The sequence below is a fragment of the Sylvia atricapilla genome, chromosome 2 (assembly GCF_009819655.1).
Source record: "Sylvia atricapilla isolate bSylAtr1 chromosome 2, bSylAtr1.pri, whole genome shotgun sequence".
Classification (NCBI taxonomy): Eukaryota; Metazoa; Chordata; class Aves; order Passeriformes; family Sylviidae; genus Sylvia; species Sylvia atricapilla.
In genome coordinates, this window is record NC_089141.1 from 13,627,710 (window position 1) to 13,651,400 (window position 23,691).

Here is a 23,691-nt window from a genome sequence, read left to right on the forward strand (position 1 = left end):
CAGTTAACGGAGGCCTGTCAGGTCTTTTTATTGAATGGGATACGCTGGTTTTGAAATTGTTCTGAAAACAGTAAGAGTGCTTTGCTGTGTCATAGTCTGGATTTGAAGAAAACCTTATTTTGACAGAATTATGCATAGCAAATGTTAAACAAATTACCTTTAGTAACCTTGATGAAAGCAGAATATAGTTCACTACAGAAGCTGATGTAAAATGCAACCTGTTAATTCTCATTACCTGCTTTTGCCTTAAGTAAGGCTTTGGGCAGGAGTCTTGAATTCCCACATTCACTTGAAATAGGGAAGTAGCATAATGCATTCATACCTGTATTGCAGAAGTGGCGTGGAATAGGGTAAAACAGGCTGATTGCACAGCTTTAAGGTCAGGCTTGGGGGGTTTTTCCACATTCACTTGAAACAAAAAAATATCCCCTGCTAAAATAATTTTCTGAGAAAGCTCTGTTGCCCCCCACACACAATGGGCTGCTTGTGGCCCCTGCTCCCCTTGTAGGGGCAGGATGCTGGTTTGGGGCAGCCTGAGTGGGGTTTGCTGCTTGTCCTGCTGCTGCAGCGTGACCAGCAGGGCTGCAGTGGGTGCTCCTGCTCCTCCTGAAGACCAGACGATGTGCAGCCACCCTACAGCGCAGGAGGGATGTCTCGGGGGACCACTGTGTGTTCCCATTAAACCACCAGCCTCCCCACTGAAGCCAACACACAGAGAAAAGGCAGGTCAGGCTCTGGCTTACATTCACGAGATTTAATCCGAGTGGGTTTGCAAACCAAGCGAGAGAGCACGGGACAGCCGCTGGGTGGGTGTGACTGTGTGGGTGGCCTGCCATCTCCTGCCTAGGTGAGGCTGTACAAGCCCTTGGCTACCTTCTCCAGGCGGTCCTTGTACTCCAGGTGGGCGTAGAGGGAGGAAGGAACGCCCTGGAAGCCGTACATGGCGCCCCACCAGCTGGCAGCAATGGCGGCCGTGGAGTCGCTGTCTCCCCCGTGGAAGAAGGCGCGCTGAGCCAGCTCCACCCAGGAGTCCCCGGCGCCCAGCAGGGCGTCGTAGGCGATCATGGGCGCGTCGTGCCCGCTGCTGCCCCCCCAGCCACTGTAGCTGAGGGTGGTGTAGAACGAGTCTCTCTCCTCCACGCCGTACCTGGGCGGGAACTTGGGTGATGAGATGCCATCCGAGATGCCTCTCTCTGCCAGGTATTTTTTCCACTGCTCCTCGAAGTAAGACCTGCCAAACAGGACAGGATGGAGCGGCTGTAAGTTGTCCCAGGGCAGCAGCACACAGCCGAGCACCATGCGGGTGCCAGTGGAAAACGCGCCATGTCAAAAGCCCGGAGGAAGGGCTCAGCAAAATGGCAGGCAACCCCCATTTGTCAAAACTAGGGACATGATTTACAGTAAGAGGCATGAGGACATGTTTCAGTGAGCTAGATTTCCCCTCCCTCCAGCCACGTGAGAGAAGGCAGCCCAGCACCTGCAGGATTCAAGGGCTCAGAGTGAGAACTGAGTCATCCTCCCCAATTCAGAGCAGCTCTACCTCTTTGTGTGCCCCTGCACACAGAGGTGCAGTGAATATGCAGATTTGGTTATAACTTTCAGACTGAGCTCAGCCCTAAGCCTGGTGCTGTTCCCTAGCCCTGCTTGCCATCTTTCATAAGATCACAGTTGTATGAGATGACAAGTCTACCTACTTCATAGCAGATCCAAAAGATGGTCACAACTACATGACCCAAACACAACCTGCCGTTTTTTTCCCCCCAAGTTAATGTATTCTGAATTTATTTGGTCCTATAGCAGGTGCATGCTGCCCTAGGAGTTTACCATAATGTGACTGCTGAAACTCCAGTATGAGCAGAGCTCACCCTGTCACATGGTGGCTTTTAGAAATGGCGGTGCAGGGACTGCAGCTCACCATTCCTCCATGTTCTCCTCCACGAAGAAGTTGGACTCCTGCACGTAAGCTTTTGCCTGTGGCAGCACCTCCATCAGCCCCTTCCCCCAGGCCACGGGGGGCACGTTGTTGATTGCATAGGCCGTGAAGAGGGCTGAGGCCAGGGCCCCCAGGTAGCCGGTGGGGTGGTGGTGGGTCATGCGGCCGCTCTCGATGCTGACTTTAACCAGGGTGTCCAGCTGGGCGGGGCGGTAGAAGCGCAGCCCGATGCACATGGCGCGCATGGCGGCCCCGCAGCCGCCTGCCCGCGGGCTGAACGGGATCCGCCAGCCATCCGGCCGCCCCGGATCCAGCTTCATGGTGCCTTCCAGAGACATGGTACCTGAGGACAGGAGCCACAGAGCCCAAGAGAAAGAAGAAACACAAACATCAGCAGGAGATAGTATGGGAACAAGGGGAAGACAGGCAGGGCAGTGGGGAAGAAAGCATTGCTCTGCATAAGGGATTGGAGCTTCCTTTTAAAAACGTATGTTGTCTGCTCACATACATACCCTGCCTTAAAACTGCTGGAGCATCCTGTCTTCTCCCCAGCAGACCTGATAATTTTTGTTTGTGAAAATAATTAAAAGGTCTAGGGGTAGGAAACACTTCACTGTTCATTTACTTTACTGACATGGTTTAAATTTATGGTTTAAATTTTGTGTTATCCATATAACATATACTAATAGATACATATACATTTACCTAGATACCACACTCTCAGAACAGAAAGGTTTGTAGGATCTCTGACACAAGGCAAGTCTTGGTAACAGCTTTTTCACAGGACTTTCAAAGAGACCCTACAAGCTCCTCAGGAATCTTTCCCATTTCCTCACTAATAGAAAATACACTGACAGAATATGTTTTCCAGCTCTGTCTTGCTGCAGTTTAAGTTTGTCAGAAAGCCTTGAGTATAGCACCTCACCTCAACACAGTCTGCATAACTGGCTTTTCTGTACTCTTCTTCCAATAAGCTGAAGAGCAGCTGTACTACGTGAGACCAAAGGTTTGTCCAGCTCACTAGTTCATTTCCAAACACTGCCACTAAAGGGTAACTGCAGAAAGACTCTTAAGAAACGTGGCAAGCCCACCTCCATCTCTTTCATATTTCTGCTATTTACTTTTTAAAGAAATTACTCTGCTTCTTCCAGTGGTGCTTCTTCAGACTAACACATTCATAGGACAAAGAAAACCCACCCAGATTTCACAGCCAGACAGTGAAATGTTTTGAGAGCTAAGCCCAAATGCTTGTGTGCAAAGAAAAAAAACAGGTTTGGAACACTGAATTATCTTTGATTCTTTTCTACCTTGCTTTTTTCTCCTAGTCTTCTTTTCTGGCCCAATCTGAAATAATTGTTTTCCAGCAGGAAGGTAAATCAAGGCAGGTTTCAAGCAGCTTCATTTAAGTTTTAATGTGTTGGACAATAGCAAAGATTAACCCCAATGTGCTCAGTCCTCTCTCAGACACACAGCAACAGCAGCAGCAGCTGGCTGTAACCACACCCCCAAAATTAGACTGTTGCTCCTACACTTCGTTGCCTTCATTCCTGGGACAGGTAGCTGATGAACTTGCAGATGCTCTGTTACTTTGGAAGTCAAACTAAATAGGATAGAGTAGCAAGGAAGAAGCCTGGTCAAGCAATGTCATCTCACTTTGGTGCAACTCAGTCACCATGATCTGTGACCTTGCTAATCACAGCCAGGTACTACACTAAGTCCCCTGCAGAGCTCTTGGCTTCTGCACTTCTGTGTACATGTTTGGCAGTAGGATTTGGTTTATGTCAGCCTGTTCTACCTGCACTTACAGCACCCTTGTAACTGAAATATCTCCAAATACATGCACAGCTTTAAGACTGGCTTCTGGATGTATGCTAAAAATAACCAACAGCTGTCCACTGTCAGGAATAACGTCACATGCTGTCTTTAGAGCTTTGTCTTTTAGAGCTAAATGTCTTTAGCTCTACTGGACTGGTCACCACCAACCTCTAACTGAAGTGCCTGTGAGTTTGCTTTTATGATGTCTCAATGTGAGAACATGTTCAAGTCTCTACATTTCATGTAGTTTCCTAATTCTACTGGCTGCCATGTATCAAAATTGTTAAGAGGGATATCAGCATAATTTCCAACTTCATGATGACTAACAGAAAATTGGGGCATTTTTCTAAAAATCTCACCACATCCAGCATTGTAGCCAATGACCTGTAACAGGACATTAAAATGAACATGTCAAACAAAGCCACGTTTTTAAAGAGCTGTGCCAACTAGTCTATTTGTATATTCTGGTAAAAGAGAACTTCTTCCAGGAAGGCAAGGGGGAGGGGAGAGAGCACAGGGACTAAAGTAGGTTAAAATCAAAATCTGTGTAACAAAAGGAAAGATTACTCTTGCTGAACCTTCGAGAAAAAACATTTCTTCAGGACATGTCCGGGCAGGTTGAGACCACACACCTCAGTCCTTAATAAAAAGTGTGATTGCTCTTGCACTAATTGCAGCTAAAATAAAAAGGAAGATGACAAGGCTTTAATGGAAAGAAAGACTGGTTATTTTGCAATACAATTTGCTTGCAGCTTTAAGCCTGTGCACATTATTTCGGGATGTGACTACTGATAACTTGCAAGTGGAAAAAATTGTGTAAAACAAAGCAGTGTATGACAGACCCTTACGATTTATGAAGTATTACAAGTATTATCCCTCACGCTTTTAAACTGTTAAAATATTAGAACATTGGAAAGCCAATTTAGGAAGACTAAGTTGGAATCACATCAGGTCTTTTTTAAAAAACAGGTTTTTAAAAAACTGCTGTAGGGAGTTTTTGAATTAAGAAATTGCTTGGGAAATCCTTCACATCCTGGTTAAGAATCCTTTGTACTAACAACAGGAAATTAAAAGTAACCTAAGCATGGTACTGGTCTAAGGAAAGAAGAAATACAAGGAAAAAGTACTGTGTGAATTAGGGCAACCTGAACAGCTGTTTCAAGAACAGCTGCATGCAATTTTTTGGATAGGCTTTCATTCCACTTACCTAGACTTCAAGAGCACAGAGATTAACAGTTGTTTGGGGTTGATCAGGACATATAAAAAAAAAGGTGAGTTAAACAAACCACACAGTGGTAAATAATTCCAAAGGGAGATGACTAGGACCAAAAGACAAGGTTTCTTGGAGAAGTGCTGTAATTGTGCCATGAAGAAAGAAGTATGTCTAAGCTTGCTCAATTCATTGCCTTTGTAATCTGCAGGGGACAATAAATTCGGGGCTGTGGCACATCACAAATAGCAATAGTGGATGTAGGGATTACCTTGTAACTGAATTACTACCCTCAGAGTTCTCTCTTGGGGCTATGTTCCTGAGGGACCCTGCTGTGGCTGTCCTATGACTCAGAACATTGTGGGAATCCCTTTGTTACTGCAGCTTTGGGTTTTCAGGTCTGGACTCCCTCGTGTGAGCCATCAATGTGACTCTCCCCCACTGTTCTAAGGAAGTCTCTTCTGTGTTGGGCAAAAGTTCCAACAGCAACTTTCCATTCTCAGCCTTCAGGCCTGCAATTCCCTGGTGAGTATTTAGGCCAGAACAGCACCACCATGGGTTATGTTCTCAGTTAAAATCCATTCATTCTGAACTGCTAAAAGAAATTACTGGCATGCAACTTTTATCATTAGGACTTATCAATATGGCATGGAGACTCCAGACTGCAGACAGCTTTTCAGGGTATGGATTAGGTACTCCCTTCAGTGGGAATTAAACTGCTATGGGTCAGGATTTAAACTCTCAGAGCCAAATGCCTTTCCTGTAGCTTCAGCAGGAGTGGTTCTGACTGTAAGATGTTAGATTGTCTTTGGACCCATTAAACAATGTGTATTTCTTTTTTTACCTAGATAATCTGACCTTTCCTTGTCACTCCTCTTAATGTCCATAGCAAGTTTGCTTTCAAATGGGAACTTATTTTGGGCATATTGCAGCTCATTTTAGTCACAGAAGGAATGCCGTGGGTGTCCTATTATCCTTAGATATTATTTACTAACATTTAAATCTTAGGTTCTTCTTCTTTTCATCTTAGGTGTTAGTCACTAAGGTTAGAGAGTGAAAATCCTTCCAGGTGCTGTCTCACTGCCAGCTGTGGTCTGTCCATTTTGGCTGGGGGGAACTAAACTATGCTGCTTCACCGAAACTGCAGTGAATCTCTTGGAAGTTTGATCTGCCAATTTTGGCTGTCCTGACAAGCATCATTAGCCCTTCCTAAATATTTTATCAATTAGACCACTCCAGCAACTGGGAATATGGGTGTTAAAAGAAGACTGATAATTTAGCTCTTTACACAAGCAGAATAAATTCCAGTTCAGGTTTCCAGGCTGGTTTATTTTGGAAATGCACAGCTCCAGTACACTATGCTCTGTGGCAAGATTTGCCCTTTCCCATGTTTAATGTCAAGACAGAACACTCTTGACATACTCTGGCCACTCCAAATAAGCACGTCTAAGCATACATACAATTTCAATGTATAAAATTTGCAAAGGACTGCTGAATTTGAGTGTTTCCTGGATGCTTCACACTTCCTGTGCTGGTCAAATTAGAGGCCCAGCCTAAGCAGCTTCAATTTAAATGTAATCCAAGCATCCAGAAGAGCCTGGCCCATAAACACAGAGACAGATGGGACCCTCGGGAAGAGCTGGGACAGGAGGGCTCGGAACTAGGAACCACAGGGATGTGTTGTGCATGTCTTGCCTACTGTAGCCAGTCAAGGTGCCCTTCCTGAATTCTGCCAGGCCCACTGCTTGTGGCACAAACTCAGCACCACTGTGTCTATGCAGAGAAAAGCAATTTGTCTGATAATGGAAGAGAGATGATGGAAGTACAGGGGTCAGAAAAGAAGACTGGCATGACTGTCCTGTCGCAGAAAGCACGCATGCAGAGCTAGCCAGAAGCAGACTTTGGGTTTAATAAGTGTAATTACTCCAAGCAAGAATCTTTGTGCCTTTAAATACATTTAATGTGTAATTTGTTGCATTTCTGATGAGAAGTTCTGTATTAATTCTCAGTTTAAAATGTTGCTTTAACTCAGCATCTCAGGGTGTGCATTTCAGTGACTGAATGTGCATTTTTTTTATCCACTGAATGTAGGAATCTCAAGTGCAAAAGCCATCACCCTTCCCGGGTTGAGGCTAGGCCTCAAAAACACCCATAAGAATGTTTTGTGAATGTGAGCAAAACAGTATCTTTTTCATCTAGTTCAGAGAAGCCCAAACCACTTCAGCTTGCCTTTAGTTCATCCTGAAACAGGTACTGAATGTGGAACACTTTTGCCTTTATGTAGAATACAGTTCACACTCTAAACCATAGCAGAGCCAGGGCCAGCTGCAGCTCCAAGTTCTAGGAGAGACAAGAGTGACAGCACAGCTCTACCCAGACAGTACAATGGAGGGGTTACCTGGAGCTCTGCCCTCCATGTCATTCATGCACTCCTTGTAGTTCCTTGCAAGCAGAGAGTAGAGACGTGGTAAGCTTGGGTTTTTCCCAGCAGCTACCAGGGCTTCGGCCGTAGCCAAGTGCATCACGGTGTCATCGCTGACTCTCCAACCTTGGATGCTGAAATTACCCAGTCCTCCCATCTCTTCCAGCTCCTTGTGGATGACTCGGCCACTCCTCTCAAACTCCCATCTCCCGTTGTAAAATCCCAGCGTGTCACCAAGCGCACTCAGCACTATGGATGCCACATAGTTTTCCACCTCCTTAGGACACATTTTTCGTCCCACAACTACTTCAACGTAGAAGACTCTATGAAAAAGAAAAAAAGGAGAATGAGAATTAAATCTTTCCCAATTCAGTATGGGCTTGTACTATTAAGCTCCAGCAGGCTGGCATGAGCCTGGCACATGAGTCACTCAGAGGATGTATTTCTTGACAGCACATGGAGCCTGTGCTCCTACCATGGTAAGTGTGTGGGCACTCCAGGGGCACCTGGAGATGCCCTGCTGGGATGCTGGTAGCAGCCCAGGATAATGCTGCATATCACACCCGACTCAAAGACCAAAAACCACGGGCAGGACTGCTGAACCATGGGCAGAATTTGACCACAACCATGTTCTCCACCTTTTTTAGTGCAGGAGTAAGCTCAGATCAGCACCCAGCGCCTTTTGTGCCCTGGGGTAAGGCGAGGCTGGCCCTCAGGGGTACAAGAGGAAGGGGTAAGGCGAGGCCGACCTGCTCAGCTTTGGCAGGGGCAGGCAATGGCGATGACAGCCGGCCCAGCTCCTCGGGCAGCCTACAGCAGCGGCTGCTCACACAGGCAGCTCTCCCACCCGCGGCTGCTTCAGCCAGGAAATGACGACCGCGCCCACCCTCAGAAACCCGCCCCAAGTCAGGGCTTACTTCTCCTTTCGCTCGTGAGGAGCAGAAGCGGCGAAGGCCGGCGGGCCGCTGCGGGCCCCGCGGGTACTTACACAGCCAGCGCCGCGATGGTCGCCAGCGCGGCCAGCGCGGCCACCGCCTTCAGCAGGCTGCGAGGAGCCCACGGGCACCCGCGCCGGGCCATGGGGCGTTGTTCGGTGTGCTGTGCCCTCGGCCCGGCCTGTGTGGGCCGTCCCTGCGCGGCCTCCCGGGCCGGTGTGACCGGGCGCGGCGGGTCCCGGGCGGCCCCCGCGCCCTCCTCGGCCTCGGCACGGCGCAGGCGGACGGGCGGGCCGGTGTTCATGCTCGGGCTGCCCTCCGAGAGCCGGGCTGAGCCCCCGGCATGGAAACCGGCCCAGGGGAAATGAGGGCGACGCGCGGAAATGAACTGCGTCGCTTTAAAATAGAAAAGGCGCTGAATGAGCTGCCCCTCCCTCCTGGCTGAGCAGGGTGCCGCTCTGTGTCTGCGCTGGGGACAGGTTTTGGGAGCTTTGGGTCATGTTTCCGCTCCTTGCTGCACCCTCAGCAGAGCCTCCAGCTTTTTTTAGGAATCTTTGCCTGCCCCCTTATAGAACCACAGAATTGGTGCTGAAACTGCGGGAAAAACGGAAACTCTATGACAGCATCTTTTCAGTGTTAGAAAACACGGCATTACTATATTTTGGCCAGGATGTGCAGTAGAAATTATGCCATCCATGCATGTCCAGGCTGCGCAGTGAAAAATCATTCAACCATACATGGTTCTTTACTAGACTTTTCACCCATCTATACATAAAAAAAAAAAAAAAAAAATCCAAAGACGTTCATGTTCATTGGTCTTAAATTACACAAATCTTAGTATTTGATCTCCTGTTGGTTATTGATCCCTTCACCTTTGATGCTGATTAGGCCCTCATTCCTTGGTTCTCTTGTCAGTCTTTTCCCAGACCACGTGTTTCTGACTCCATCCGCAGTAATGTTCATTAATGTTCACTTACCTCCTGTGTGTTTTCTGGCAACTCTCAGTCTGTAGCTGTTAAACTCATCAGACCTCACCCAATCTCTTTGAACAGAATCTTTTAAAGGGAAACTTCAATTCGTCACCCCTGGGCAAAGGCGAACAACCCGCTGAATAAAGTTACATTAAAAATTTTTAAAGTTGCATCATTTCCAACAGAATCATCAGGGTTGGAAGAGACCTTCAAGATCGCTGAATCCAGCCATCCACCCAGCACAATTGCTTTAATGCCTTAACCACAAAACCATCATCCAGTGCCACATCCAGACACCTCTTGAGCACCTCCAGGGTTGGTGACTCCACTATATCCCTGGGCAACCTATTCCAATGCCTGACCAGCCTAAGAGTGAAAAACCTTTTCTAATACCTAGTCTGAATCTCCCCTATCCCAGATTAAGGCTGTTTCCGGCAGGCATGGTAGCGGAGACTGTAGAAGAGGTAGTTGTAGAGATCAGTGAGATCACCCCTGAGCCTCCTCTTCTCTAGACAACCTCCTTCAGTATTTGAGAACAACTCTTTCCCCACAACCCCAGCATGGCCCAGATGAGCTCCCTGATACCCCAACCCCTCCCAAACCAGGGCTGATCTTTGTTATGTCCAGCAGTGCTGCATTACGTAGTGTCCTGAGGTGCCTTGTGATCCCACTGCCTTGCTTTATCCTTTGTTTTTAGTTTTGGTGGTGGTTAGGTGGCTGAAGGAGTCTGGTCAGTGGATGAGGAAGGGATAGGAGCACAACACAGGAGCAAGAAACAGGACTGAGCATGGCTGGGATTGCACTTCATGGAAGCTGAACATTTTTACCAGCTGGTGATCACCAGGTCTCCAGAACTCTTGTTCACCCCTGAAGGTACCAGCACTCTTATATGGAGGGAAAACAAAAATTTCCCCCTTGGTGCCTATGGGAGAAAGCGGTGGTAGTTTTTGAGCCGCAGCCCTGGGGGATTTCAGGGCAATCACAAATGTAGTGCTGGGTCAGAGCAGAGTCCCTGGGGAATTTGGGGGCAAGTCAGAGTGGGGTGCTTGGAGGCGGCCCTGGGGGAATTCAGGTAGCTGAGAACACAGGTCTGCATGGGCACATCAGCCACAGTGGCCTCGATGCTTCATCACGCTAGCTTCATTCCTAGATCTACTCCTCCTCTACACCCTGCTGCAAATGTGGAGTTTGAGAAGGAGCATCAAGCAGGAGAAATAGTAACAGAAAAGGAAGTGGGAAAGAAGGTACCAATGTTCCAACACTGACAGCAGTGCCTGGTGACCTTTTCTGCTTCTCTACTTCATTTTGTTTTCTCTGGAACAGCTCTGAATTTACCCAGGTTGGTGCCGTGCTCAGAAGCAAAGTGGGGCTTTTTGCTCTTAGGGTTTGGGCCCATGAGAGGGAAAACCCCTCCTGTTTTTGTCTTGGAGAATGTCTGTCTGTGAGGAATGGCTTCTGCTCCAGCCTCAAGGACAGTGGAGCAGAGAGGAAAGTCACAGGGCTGTGCAGAGAAGGAAGATGGGACAACATCTGTACATTGGCAAACAATTGCCTGCAGCACCGAGATGTTTGGTTCTCTTGATTGCTTCCAGCTTCCAGCTTCCTGAATTCTCAGCTTCCTAAAGAATGAGAACATGATGTGCAATGCAGTTAAGTGACATCCAAGAGATGTCAGTTAATCCAGAGGAAAGTGTTGAGGGCTTCTCACAGACAGACAGTGGACAATGATCCAGGAGCAGGAACCATCAGCAGGAGCCTGCAAACCGAGGGTGGGGAGAGCAGCAGTCTTCAAGCTCAAAGGGATGCATTGATTCCAAAGGGATCTCTGTGTGTGAGTCCCATGGGATGTCCACAAGTGGACGAGGAGGACATTCTCCATCAGGGAGCACCTCCATCTCCAAGATGTTGCAGGAAAACATTGCCCTGGCTCAGACTGCAGTTTGGGGAGGTGGGCACAATTCTCCTCCTTTGCAGAGAAGCCTTCTGATGCTGAGCACTGCAAAGAGTTAGACTCACTACATTGCACAATCCTTGTGGGTTGTTGTATCTTTTGTTAATGAAAATTTAGGCTTCTGTGAACCAGTGGTCAGGATGTGCCTTCTGGAAAGTACCAGGTTGGAGTGGCTTGCTGACCTTCCCCTGCCATGTGTTGGACACTGTGGTTAGCACTCACATAGACTTAGAATTTTCCTTTACATTCATCTGGAAAAAAAGGGTAATTCTTTCTGACTAAAAACAATGTCCCTTTCTAGGTGAGCTCAGGGTTGAGGGCTCCTATTAGAGGGGGCTGTGAAGGGTAGCACTGCAGCACTGGAGCTACAAACTGGTTGAGACCCTGTGAGACAGTTCCTGGGAACTACATGAGGCCTTTAGGAGTTAGAAAAAAGGTGAACATTAAAAATGCATGGTGCACTTATACACACCAGTGTCTCTGTTCTAGATCCTACAGCTGTCCCCAAAATGGGACTGTAAAGGCACATCTGGAATTCTGATTTTTCGTCTCCTCTATTCATCTTGTCTTTGCCCCCTCAGACTTTCCACGGAATCTTTTTGACTCTTTCATTCTTTTAATAGCACCTTTTTCTCTGTAACAACAGCAGGCTTCTTCTTCTTCTTCTTTTTTTTTTTTTTTTTTTTTTTTGGGGGGTGTGGGGGGGTGGGGTGGGATATACTTCTGGGCTTACCCCAGTTCTCAGTTCCCAAGTATGAGTCTATCACCTGTCACTGGCCAGTAAATAACAGTGCTCTGTAACAGGGGCATTCAAAACAGGAGAGGCAAGTGCCACATGAGGTCTGGATCTCTGTGGTGAGCCTGGGCAGAGTCCTGGCAGGGCAGTAGTGTGTTACCCTACCTTGCCTGTGCAAGGGAAGCACTCATCCTTGCAGAATGCCCTTGCAGGACCAGAGGTACCTCTGGGCAACTGGGTTTCGGGGATTACTGGACTTTGGTCTCTTACTGAAGAAAACAGAGTTATTGCAGAAATATCAGCCTTGTTCTTTCCAGGTTTGTCTTCTTCCACAAACTGCCCAAGTGTGGACCAGACTCACTCTCCAGGACAAAAGGGATATGGTGGAAAATCAGTGTGTTCTCCTCATTGTGGCACCTACTGCTCTCCTTGTGATGCTTTCAAAAGCCATCTTTAACACATATTTAAACAATAAAAATGTAAAAAATACAAGAGTCTAACTGTTTCAAAGAACTATAATTCTGCAGGGCAGAAGATAAGCAGGATAATTGCCTTACCACAGAGAGAGGCACTGCAATGCCAGCTTGGGGCAACCAGAAAGGTCAGAGACACAGGGAGCATCTCCTGGACTGTGATTACCTTTCCCTTGTCCGCATCTATAAAATGGAACTGCAAACCCATTTTTACTTCCCCTTCATCAGGTTCATAACTGACATGTTGGCAAATGGTAGAGTGTGGGCAGGGACCTCCCAAGTACACTCCAAATCCTGCTTTTGAGCTCGGGAACATCAGTGAAGCAATCCCAGAGAGCTCTTGTGGAGCTGATACCTGGAAGCTGCTAGGCAAAGGAAGTTTGAGATCCAGTGGTGGATCTCAAACTCCAGGGCTGACAGGCTGGTTGCTCTTTGCTGTGATTCAGGTGACATTTTCATTTTGGATTGTGTGCTGGCACTGTGTTTCCCACTTGCACAGTGGTAGTGTCTGAGGGCCTGTGTTGTTGTCCCTTCGGGTGCTTTCTCTGCAGGAGCTGCTGGCATTGAGTCCCTATCCTTTCAGAGTATCAGGGTGGAGGGGAGCCCATCAGAGGTGTGCTGTACCTGCAAGCAGAGGGGCCTATCAGTCCTGCCTTACAACCACTCTCAAATCATCCTACAGCACCAGCAGGCTAAACTTGGACGTCCTTGGCACTTGTCAGTGAAAATAAACCCTAATGAAATGTGGCACTTAGCAATGGGAGGGGAGAAGATTTCATCATCCTGTAAGTTTTGAAACAGTGATACTCTTCCTGCATTGTGCAAGCATCGATGTTTGAAGTGTTAGATATGATTTCCTGCCTTGAGAGCAGGTTTCTCCTTTCTGTGGGAAGAGACAGTTTGGGAAATATGATTGCAGGGCACAGTGTAGAAAAGATGTGCCAGGTGTGAGGAAAATGAAGAACAGCTGCAGGAGAAGGAGCTCAGTCTTCTGGGACAGAAATCACAGCCCTCCAATCCCAGCCAAAGCTCTGCTGAGGCTTCTGGTTTTGCAAGGATAGAAGCAGTGTAAAAATAAGGATGAGAAAGGAACAACGTTGGTGAGTAAGGGCTTCTCTTCCTTCTGCGAGCAAGTTGCAAGTGTGTTTAAGATGTCTATGGAAATCACGGGTTGTCTACAGGCACAAGAGCCAAGTTTGAGGGAGGGAGAATTGGAGGCATAGTTGAAGTTTAGGAAAGCAGGTGGATGGGAATGATACTCAGAAATTCCTATTAGTTTATTGAGGAGGGCTTACAGTACCAGGACCCTGGCAGGCTGAAGGATGACTTTCCTCAACTTGAATGATTTAAACTGAGAGTAGGCAAAATTGTAGGTGTGATAGGTTAGGAAAAGCCCTGTGGTGGCTTTGAGTTACCTGACTGGCTGGTTATATTCCACCACAGGGATTTCTTTGATGCTGGGTTGTGACCTCAGCCTTCTTCCTTGTCTTTCTCCTGTGGCTATTTCATCACCAGCTCCCTCTGTAATGCCGCTGTTCTTGGGAACGACTCCTGCTTTTGAATATATACCAAAAGAACAAAAGGGCATGAGAATTCATGAGAAAGGGCTTAGGAACAGCAAAAATGACATTTGAAAAGTTACTTCTGCATTTGATTCTTCATGAATTGAATTTCAGAGAATTGGGAAGTGCTGGTTTGTGACGGAAGAGGAACACGTGAACAACATCACTGAATGCTCTATTTTATCCACTGTTCTGACAAGCCTTAAAAATATCTGCCTATGTTTCCTTTCTCTATTTACGTGCTTTGTGTGATGCAATTCAGTGGTGACATTGTTTTGATGCATGAAAGAGTCCTCCTGGAAGGAGGAGCAAGGACATTGGAAGTGGCATCTGCTCTTCCAGCTTAACCCTCACCCCGTGTATGTACCCAAACTCGCAGAGCAGTGAAGGCTTTAGAGGGGCCACCAAAGACACTGATGTTGTGGCCAGTCTCCTGGTGTATTCCCAGGATGAGCCTGGTCTAGAAGAAAGGACAGGCAAGCTCCTGACAGCAATCACTAGGCAAAGGAAGCTGCTAACTGTGAAACCTCTTGCTGTTAAAACTGAGACAGCACTTGAGGTCTGGGAGGATATGGCCACTGATCTGCCAGGTATGTGCCTGCACAAAGCTGCAAAACTGTAAGAGAATCTGGTCTGGGGAAAAAAACTAAGCATATTTGATGTGGTGTCAGACCTCATGTTGTTGAAAGTTAAGAAAATAAGTCCAAGAGACAGTGAGAGGCATGGGAATAAGGGTGCTGCCCTCCTTGTAGGTTTAGGATTGCTGTGATCTGTACCTCTCCGACAGCAGTGGCTCTGCACTGCCTCCGAGCAGTCACTTCTGCTTGGAGCAGAGGAGAAAATCACACTTGTGCTTTCATCCTGTATCAAAGACCCCATCCTTGTGCTCTACCCCAGCCCCACAGCAGCAGGAGCACAGGACCGCTCCTTGCTTGACACGGATGTGACAGGAGCATGAGCCCAGGGCTCCCACTTTGTGTCAGCCCAGACATTTGCTGGGTGTGGGAAGTGTGTTGGTCTCCGGTCTGTCAGTCGCACTGCAGTAGCTGGGGAGCTGTAAGAGGCAGAGGAGCGTGAGATCTTTTTGCACGCTGTTCATGCTGTTCAGTCACCTGCTTGCACTGGGACCAGTGCTTGGAAAGTGAAATGTTGCTTATCCTGTCCTCAGTCCCCAGAGCCTTCTCATTTTCTTCCACTGAGCATCCCTGACATGCCAGCAGCTTTGATGTAACCTGCTCATGCGTGGCTCGAGTTGTTCTGGCTGTGATAGTGAAACCTGCAGGGCCACGCTTGGACTGACATTGCTGTGTCCAGCCATCAACAGGGCTGGGTGTGAGGAACCCCTCAGAGCCTTGGGCTGTGCCCAGGAGGAAGCAAACCAGAGGAGCTGCTTGTGCTCCTTGCTGAAAAGGGTGTGGGTGGTGGTAAGGGGAAATGAGGGGCAATATAAGTGCCTCGTTCAGGAACTGGCATGGGAAAACATAGTCCAGTGGTGAGACTTTTTACCAATAGCAAAGGTCATTGCTATCATTAAGAAACTAAGGCTGGAGAGCTGTGTAAACTGGGATCCCCAAGCAGCCAACTAGCCTGACCTCAGTAAATGGGAAATGAGATCAAGTGCAAAATGAGTTTACCAAGGCTATCTCATGGCTGGCTATCTTAGTAGGTTTATTTTGATAAGATAATTGACTATGTAGACAGTGGAGTTCAGTAAGGCAGCACTTACAGTGCTACAGGCAAAGCCATTAAGCTGGAGAACCAGGGGATTAATGTGAGCATTGTAAGGATTTACCTAAAGAAAGGATGTCAGGAGGTTGTGTGCCTCAAGGGAAGCGAGCTGGATGGAAAGGGGTTATTAATGATACTCCTCAAAGGGGTGATCTTGTTTACCCAGCAGGAAAACAAGCTGTAATCAGATTTGGTCAGATTTGAAGGGCTAAGTCACTGCAAAGATTTCTCGGGCTATAGGAAGAGAAGAGCTGATGGCACCGAGGACAGGAATAGGGGAAACAGGGTAAAAAGCAGCAGCTCAAAGTGCAAGCTTGCATATTTCTCCTACCTTCTCCTCTGCCATTTGAAAAATACAGAGTAAGTGGAATTTGACTGAGGATGAATTCTCACCATAGTGTAGCCAAGAAAAAGAGGAAGGTGAGAACATCTGCTAAAGAAGCCAAACATATCACCTGTGCTGTGGCATTGCTTTGTCTCTCCTTGCAGCTTTTCATGAGCACATTTGGATCTCCGGCCTCCCCTCAGTCTTCGCCCTAAGTGGAAGACAAGATACATTGATGGAGGAGCTGTACTGTCCAGCCAACCTCACCTGAGCTTCACAGACAGTGGATGTGGCCCATGAAGAAAAGGAGATCCAAGTCAAAGGCACCCATGCCCCAGCAGTCTGAGGGTTTCCATTTAAAAAATTGTGATACCCATTTAAAAGGGGAAACCCCATGGCTCACACTTAGAGAAAATTACTCTCTTTATGTTCAAATGGAAAAGAAACAAAGCTGGACACCACATTTAGTTCTGAGATTCTGAATGTTTTCGGGCTTGGTTCTTGTTTTAGGTTTTGGGGGCTTTTGCTTTTGTTTGTTTTCTCCTGAACTCCCCCACCCACCCTCAAATGTCAAGCTGGCAGGTTTCTGGAATTGAGTCCTCCTGAGCTTTGCTTCCTGAAAATCCTGAATTTGCACTTCCCATGTTGCTGTCCGATCCGTGTATTCACTACAGTGAGCTATGTCTGCTGATGCTTCAGCAAGGGCAGATACATGGCTGTCTCTAAGAAAACAAATCTGCCAAGAAATGTTGTGCTTGGCAGGAAAACTGCTCCGACACAAAGAGTGGCCAGTCTGTGGGTTGCCAGCACAACCTTGCTGCAGATGGAGGTTTTGGAGGTTTTCTGTACGGATCCCTCTCCTGAGCACATGCAAAATGAAACCAGCTAATGTTTCCTAACACACATATGGGCATAATTTTTCAAAGGGTTGGAAAAAGCAGGGGCCCTGACAATGCTCTTCTGACCATTGAATTTCTTCTTCCAAGACAGAAACAAGCCAGAGCCCAATAAGGATATTACAGTCACAGACTCAGCAAAAGGAAAAAAAAAAACCACACCTTTATTCTCTTACTGTTAGTGATAGAAATACATGTTTCTTTTCTTTTCTTTTCTTTTCTTTTCTTTTCTTTTCTTTTCTTTTCTTTTCTTTTCTTTCCTTTTCTTTTCTTTTCTTTTCTTTTCTTTTCTCTTCTCTTCTCTTCTCTTCTCTTCTCTTCTCTTCTCTTATCTTCTCTTATCTTATCTTATCTTATCTTTTGTTTTCTTTTCTTTTCTTTTCTTTTCTTTTCTTTTCTTCTCTTTTCTTTTTTAATGGATTTTTAAATAGATTTGTGTAAACCATATCTGATGTGTTTAAAAAAATCACCCCAGCAGGTAAATTTTTTTAAATGAAGCCTAACCACAGTCAAAGCAGAGGACAACAATGCCTTGCAGCGCTGATTACATGTAGTGCTTTCAGCTCTGCTTTTAACAGAGCGTATAATTCTGCTTTTTGGGCATGATTTCCATTGAAAACAGTGTTCCATTTTATATACAAACCTGTGTCAGAATGGCATTCACACCTACAAATATGGTGCTTGTCCATATGGGGAAATTACAGGCAGGAAGCTGGGCTGCAAGATAGCAGCATGCTCATTGGTTCTAATTAATTCCTTGATTACATGGTCCTATGGGCACCAGGGGTGATTTACTTTACTTCACTCTTAAAGGCAGGAGAAGTTTGAACACAATGATTTGGGTAAAATTATATGTAACATTTGGAGCTGATTTAATGCCCATTTTTTGTGAACAGCCCCTTCTCTCTCTCAGTCCACCACGTTCTGCTGCTGATGCTGGTTTAGTAAATCAATGCAACTCACAAAGATGGCCAAGAAAAGCAAATCTGTTTAATTTTTTTTCTGTGCAGGGTTAGCATGTTGAACCAGATTCCAAGGGGGCACTGAGGGATAAACGTTCAGGGGTGAGATTTGTCCCTGCCTCTGATCAACTGTATGGAAGTAATTCTTGGGTTTTTTTGTAAGCCTGCATCTTAGAAACTAAGCATCATGGGAATCAACTGTGGATTACTAAAATCAAAAACAACATTCTGATGAGCAAGACACACTTACAGTTTGTCAGTCCTTAATCATATTGACAGATTCCTCAAGCTGGCGGGACAAATGCCCAGCAGACCTCACGGAGAAGGCAGATCCAAAGTGCTGCTTCTCCAACACGGTACTTCACACCTTGATTCTTTCCTTTTGCAGGTACATTTTCATATCCACGTGTCATCATCTTGGCATACAGGCTTAAGTATTTGCTTGCTTGTGTTTGCACTGTGTCAGTTACTCATTGTCACTGTGGTTTCATGATTAGGACACTGTGAATTTCTGTGGATCTCTGCAAAGCCTCTAGGACCTCAGGTCCTCAGATTTTGCCTCTGTGTGATCCACTCTGAAGCCAACTCACAACCTTAAACTTTTTTCCCCAGCGAATGCAAGGCTAACACAGTGAAATACAACCCTGGATAGGAAACAGCCTGAAAATTACTTTCCCCTTAATGCAGTCACTTGTGCCAAAGAGCCAAATGCCTGATTAGGCAGGCTTTCCAGGGATGGCTGTCCTCAGCTGCTCCCCAGCACTGCTGGCACCCGGAGCAGGGAGCGCAGGTGCCCTGCCTGCAGGGAGAGGCAGGGCTCCAGCAGCCTTCTGAGGTGGGGGAACAGGGCAGGGAGTGTGCTCTGAATGTGCAGTGCTTGCGCCTGGTTCATTGACATTTTCCCATGTAATAGCACCAAAAAAAAAAAAAAAAAAAAAAAAAGGTAGTCAGGATAAGGCCATCTCAGCCACAGAGCTGCCCTTCCCTGCCAGCCTAAACTGCCTGTGAAAATAGGACGAAGGCTCACAGTCCCCCATGAGCCAGCAAAGCCTGCAATGCACCCAACACAAACAGTAAATAGTAATTTAAGTCTCAGCAGAGCCAGACACAAAGTTTGAGCTGCCTGTGTGCTGAAATAGTTGGTGGGAATATAAAAACCAATAAAAGTCAGCCTGTGTCATCTTCCCAGCCTGGTGCTGCCAAGGACTGTGACTCCCTGGCACAACTATTGCAGGCAGCCCATCCTGCTTTTGTGAGGGTAACCAGTGTGTTTGCAGCTCTGTCATCACTCACAGGGCTGGAAACCTCAAGGGATTGCATCCTCCTTGATGAGCACCTCTGCTACAAGGGAAGAGCTTGCAGGAGCTACCCTGGAGGAAAGGTGTGGATGAGGGCAGCTGTAAGTGCCAGCCTGCTTGCACAGACCTGTCACTCTTTCCTACATGGTGGTTGCACAAACAGAGATGCCTCACTACAGCAAAGTACAACAATCCCGTGGGTTCCTTGCTGTGAGGTAATTGAGGAAGGTTAATCCCAGATTATTAAGGAATTTTGTCAAGAAGCCCCGGTGCTTTGTGCAGTAAGAATCAAATACCCACCCATGCTGTAATTGAGGTGAAGTTACACTTGTCAAACAATGTTGGTGCATTTTGTATTTGCATTGTTGGGATTAATTTCCCTCATTACCCTCCTCTATGTTTCTGAATTCAGAAGATTTTTAAACTTTATTGGTCACTCCTGATTTGCCATAACACACCACACATGTTCCCTGTGCTTTCAAATTTACCATGTCACCAAAGCACACTATCCTTCCTTCCTTCCTTCCTTCCTTCCTCCCTTCCTTCCTTCCTTCCTCTTTCTCTCTCTTTCTTTCTCTCTTTCTTTCTTTCTTTCTTTCTTTCTTTCTTTCTTTCTTTCTTTCTTTCTTTCTTTCTTTCTTTCTTTCTTTCTTTCTTTCTTTCTTTCTTTCTTTCTTTCTTTCTTTCTTTCTTTCTTTCTTTCTTTCTTTCTTTCTTTCTTTTTCTTTCTTTTCTTTCTCTCTCTCTCTCTCTCTGTCTCTCTCTCTTCCTCCGTTTAATTTTTTTATCTGTAAACAAGATGATACTTGTGCTCCAATCTGTGCCAAGACAAAGACTTTACTTTTTCAAATCTTGCCAGTTTTAGACTCTGAAGGTTGGAGAGAGCTAGGGGGAAAAACAAGAACAAGAAGTCCCTGAAGCTGCAGGAATTTTGGTATTGTTGTTTTCCTTTGTAAGATGAAAGGGATTTACTGTAACCTGAAACCTTGGATTTTCTTCTTACTTCATGAAGTTATTTTATTTTGTTGTTGATATTGCATAGGAGACCATCAGTCTTTGTGTGAAAGGCCTAATTTCTCAGGATGCTGGGACCACTTTGTTAAGGTTGCTTTCTACCCTTTTCTTACAGAAAAAGAATAAAAAAAAGCTGTCATATAATTCCACTGAGAAACAGATGAGTATTACCAACTGAATTTATTTCATTACTCCACATACCCTGTATTCCATGTGGTGGTATTGGAACCAGCAAATGCTGACAGGACAAGAGGAAATGGCCTCAAGTGGTGCCAAGGGAGATTTAGATTGAATATCAGAAAAAAAATCTTCACAAAAAGGATTATCCAGCCCTGGAACAAGCTGCCCAGGGTATTGAGGTATCCCTGGAGGTATTTAAAAGACATGTAGACATGGCGTTTAAGGACATGGTTTATTGGTGGACTAAACTCAGCAGTGCTGGCTTAACAGTTGGACCAACTGATCTTAAAGGTCTTTTCCAATCTAATTCTCTGGGTTTATGAAAAAAATATCCCTAAAACTGTTACTCTGCTTTGCAATGGGATCATTTCTGTGGCAAAGATGGTTTTAGGGCATTTGCACAACCATATTTTGGTGATGTACATCTCTGGAAATATATCTTGGGTACTTCCCATTCAACCTGAACATTCTGGTATTTAAAAGCATGTGGATGTGCTTTTAGTTTAGATTAACACATATTGGAATGGCAGTTCACCTTGAAAACAGTGAAAGGTATCCCAGTGTGGTTATGAATCCTCAATGGTGAGTAGGTGTTGTGTTTTGGTTTAGTGTTTACCCAGTGTTGACCTTTCTGATAGTTCTCTGAGATATCAGTCAAGAAAGAGAGGCAGGCTGGGGTTCTTTCGTGTGTTCATTTCTGCAGAGGTGGAAAAAGTTGGTGATGTCAGTGGATCTACAGGAGAATGCTAGCAGCAATGTATTTGAAAAGACTTCCCTTTGAGTGCAAAGGAATTCTACCACAAGTGCTGATTACTGAAATTAATTTCCCCTTCACAGCACATATGCTGCAAAATTTCACTTGTCTTTTCTGCTTTTTCCCTAATGGTTTTCTGTGAAAGTAATGGAAAAATGTACTTGTGTGTTGCTCTCACATCTTCCTCTTTTCTGCAGTAAATATTTTTAGCAGAATTTAACCATCCTTTCTTATTAAATCTTAGCTTCTCTTCTGCAATACTTCTACCTATTTAAAGCTGTTTCTGGAGCACATAGGGATGAAATGCTGAAGGCCTAATCAAGTGCACAAGAAACCTTATTTCTGTGGGGATTTTGCTGTGAATTGGTGGGCTTATATTATTCTCTGCAGTGCTCAAAAAGGCAGTGTCTTCTGTACTGTGACTTCAGTACGTAGGAGTCCTTCAACTTTGTTAACATCCTAAAGATACTAACACCTCTTCTCTTGAACTGATGGATTTCACAAATCAGGGTTATGATACGTGCTTAGGGAAGCTTTAAGTGATGGAAAAATTATGACTTCTGCCTCTGATCAAAGCAGAACAAAGCACTTGGCTGCTTCTCTCTCTGTGTGTTACTTCAGTCTCCTTGCAATGAAGGAGATCTCTGGAGAAGAAGGTACCAAGAACTGTAATACCTAGGAAAAGAGAAGGAGCCCTGAGTGAGAATAACATCCTTGAGTTCAGCTGTCTATCCAAAATTTAGGCAGCCTTAGCTGGTCCAGATTCTTCTGTGTGTACTAAGGGGTTGTGGTACTTCCTTCCTACGGTCTGGCAGCTGATGAGCTCGGTTACTTTCCCTGGGACTTCTCATCCAAAAGCAGGGTTAAATCCTGAGGAAGAAATGCAGACACAAACTTAACAGGTTGGAGTTTCCTTCCAGTTCTAACATGCTAATGGCAGAAATACGTATTTTTTAAAAGCTTGAATTTGAAATGAAGGTGAGGTGATGAACTGTAGAGCTGTAACAGGGTTGCCAGTAACTCTGTAATGATAAGGATTCATGATTAGACTTGCAGGAGAAAGTTTATTCCATCTGACTCTCAGAGAGGCAGTCCCTGTCGGAGAGCTGGGGCTGTGACTTAGGGAAGCAGTGTATGGCTGGCTGTATTAATGATACTTTCTCCTTCTCTGAGCACCATGGAAACACTTCTACGTAAACACATGGTGCTACTGTCATCTGCATTTGCAAAACCATGCTGGTGGAAAATGCATGGATGGAGTACAAATGTATAGGATTTAGATCATAGCCCAAAACAGAAAACACAGGCACGCAAAACCCTACAATGGAGAAAGAGCCAGTCTGACTCAATAACAGACTCCTCTCAGCCATTTCATATACAATGATTTTCTCTCTACAGAAATGCTATAACCTGTATTTGATTTCTCTACAGAATATCATCGTTTTAATTATGTCAAAATAAAATTCTGATTTGTAATTCAACCGAGTCCATCTAATCTATCTAATTCAAGGAGCCTGTACTGAAGAAAAACTGGAGCAATATAGTGGCAAATCGTTTCTGATAAAAAGGATGCATTTCATTTAAGTCAAAATAATTTAAACCAGCAAACCAGAAATCTGCATTTAAATAAATTATTTTACTTTTGATTTGTATTTGCACTTTTTTTTTTCTCCTTGAAAAATACCAGGTTTTCATTGCTGTGCAACCCTCTTGCTGTGACTGTTACAGCTAAATAAAACCCCTTACACTATAGCCCTTTACACTATGCCAAGGGTTATTTTATTTTGCAGGAGGGTGTGTACAAATATTTTGCAGGAGATCTGTACAAATCTACATCACTTAGCATGCATTGAGTCCCTTGGACTCTTATTTACTAAGTGGTTTGTGTTTTTTGCCCAGGATTTGCTCCAGGCTGTCTGTGTTTGTCCCTAGCTTTGTTTGGCTGCTTGGGTTGGTGATGGCTCTGCCCTTCCGGCTTTAAAGCAGGGATGGTCCATGCCTCCCTCCTGCCCCATCCAGAGCTGGTGTCTTGGGTGAGCAGTGGGTGCCTTCTGGGGAAGGGAGGACAGAATGCTGGAGGAGGCAAGTGCTCCTTCCACTTCTACAGGGCAGGTGGATGCTCTCTGGTGACACCATGACCATCCACATTTTGTCCAGGTGTTCAGCCATGACATCCATCACGTGCAGCCTAAGCAAGCCTTAAATTTTCTTTGGAAAATCCATTTCTCGATGGATTACATCCTGCTGGGCCTGAAACGGTGGTGCGGCATTTTGTTTCATTCCAAACACAAATTTATCCAACTGTTCCCAAAGCGGCGTCAGGGTTTCACTTAGCTGCACGTTAACCGCCAAAGCTCCCAGCACTGCCTGACACACATCCACAGGCAGGGCTCCCTCGTGGCTGGAGGAGCACCCAGAGCATCCCCGAGGGGTGAAGGCCCCGGTGCCCGTGGGGCGATGGGGGCGGCGGGCGCTGCGCCCTGACGCACGCCCTGCGAGGAAGCCGTGGGCGGCGTGAGGTGACTT

At 45.9% G+C, this 23,691-nt stretch overlaps 1 protein-coding gene across 2 annotated transcripts; it reads right to left on the reverse strand.

Moving 5' to 3' along the window:
* Positions 1 to 739: 739 nt before the first annotated feature.
* On the reverse strand, positions 740 to 8,506 carry ADPRH (ADP-ribosylarginine hydrolase). Of its 2 annotated transcripts, none has more exons than XM_066340883.1 (4): positions 8,369 to 8,506; positions 7,357 to 7,703; positions 1,916 to 2,276; positions 740 to 1,231 (listed from the first exon to the last, which is right to left on the reverse strand). In XM_066340883.1, exons 1-4 carry the CDS (start codon positions 8,458 to 8,460, stop codon positions 844 to 846), a joined length of 1,188 nt encoding a protein of 395 aa, XP_066196980.1. In that variant the 5' UTR covers positions 8,461 to 8,506; the 3' UTR covers positions 740 to 843. The 2 variants fall into 2 exon arrangements, with proteins under 2 accessions (XP_066196980.1, XP_066196981.1); XM_066340884.1 differs by lacking the exon at positions 8,369 to 8,506 and adding an exon at positions 8,130 to 8,197.
* Between the last annotated feature and the right edge of the window lie 15,185 nt (positions 8,507 to 23,691).

Bases quoted from the DNA above. Each gene is read 5' to 3' on its own strand.
- ADPRH (XM_066340883.1), bottom strand. From the start codon at position 8,460: ATGGCCCGGCGCGGGTGCCCGTGGGCTCCTCGCAGCCTGCTGAAGGCG. The intron at 2,277-7,356 runs GTAACCCCTCCA...TCCTGTCCTCAG, and splicing joins CATGGAGGGCAGAGCTCCAG to GTACCATGTCTCTGGAAGGC. The intron at 1,232-1,915 runs GTGAGCTGCAGT...CCTGTTTGGCAG, and splicing joins GAGGAGAACATGGAGGAATG to GTCTTACTTCGAGGAGCAGT.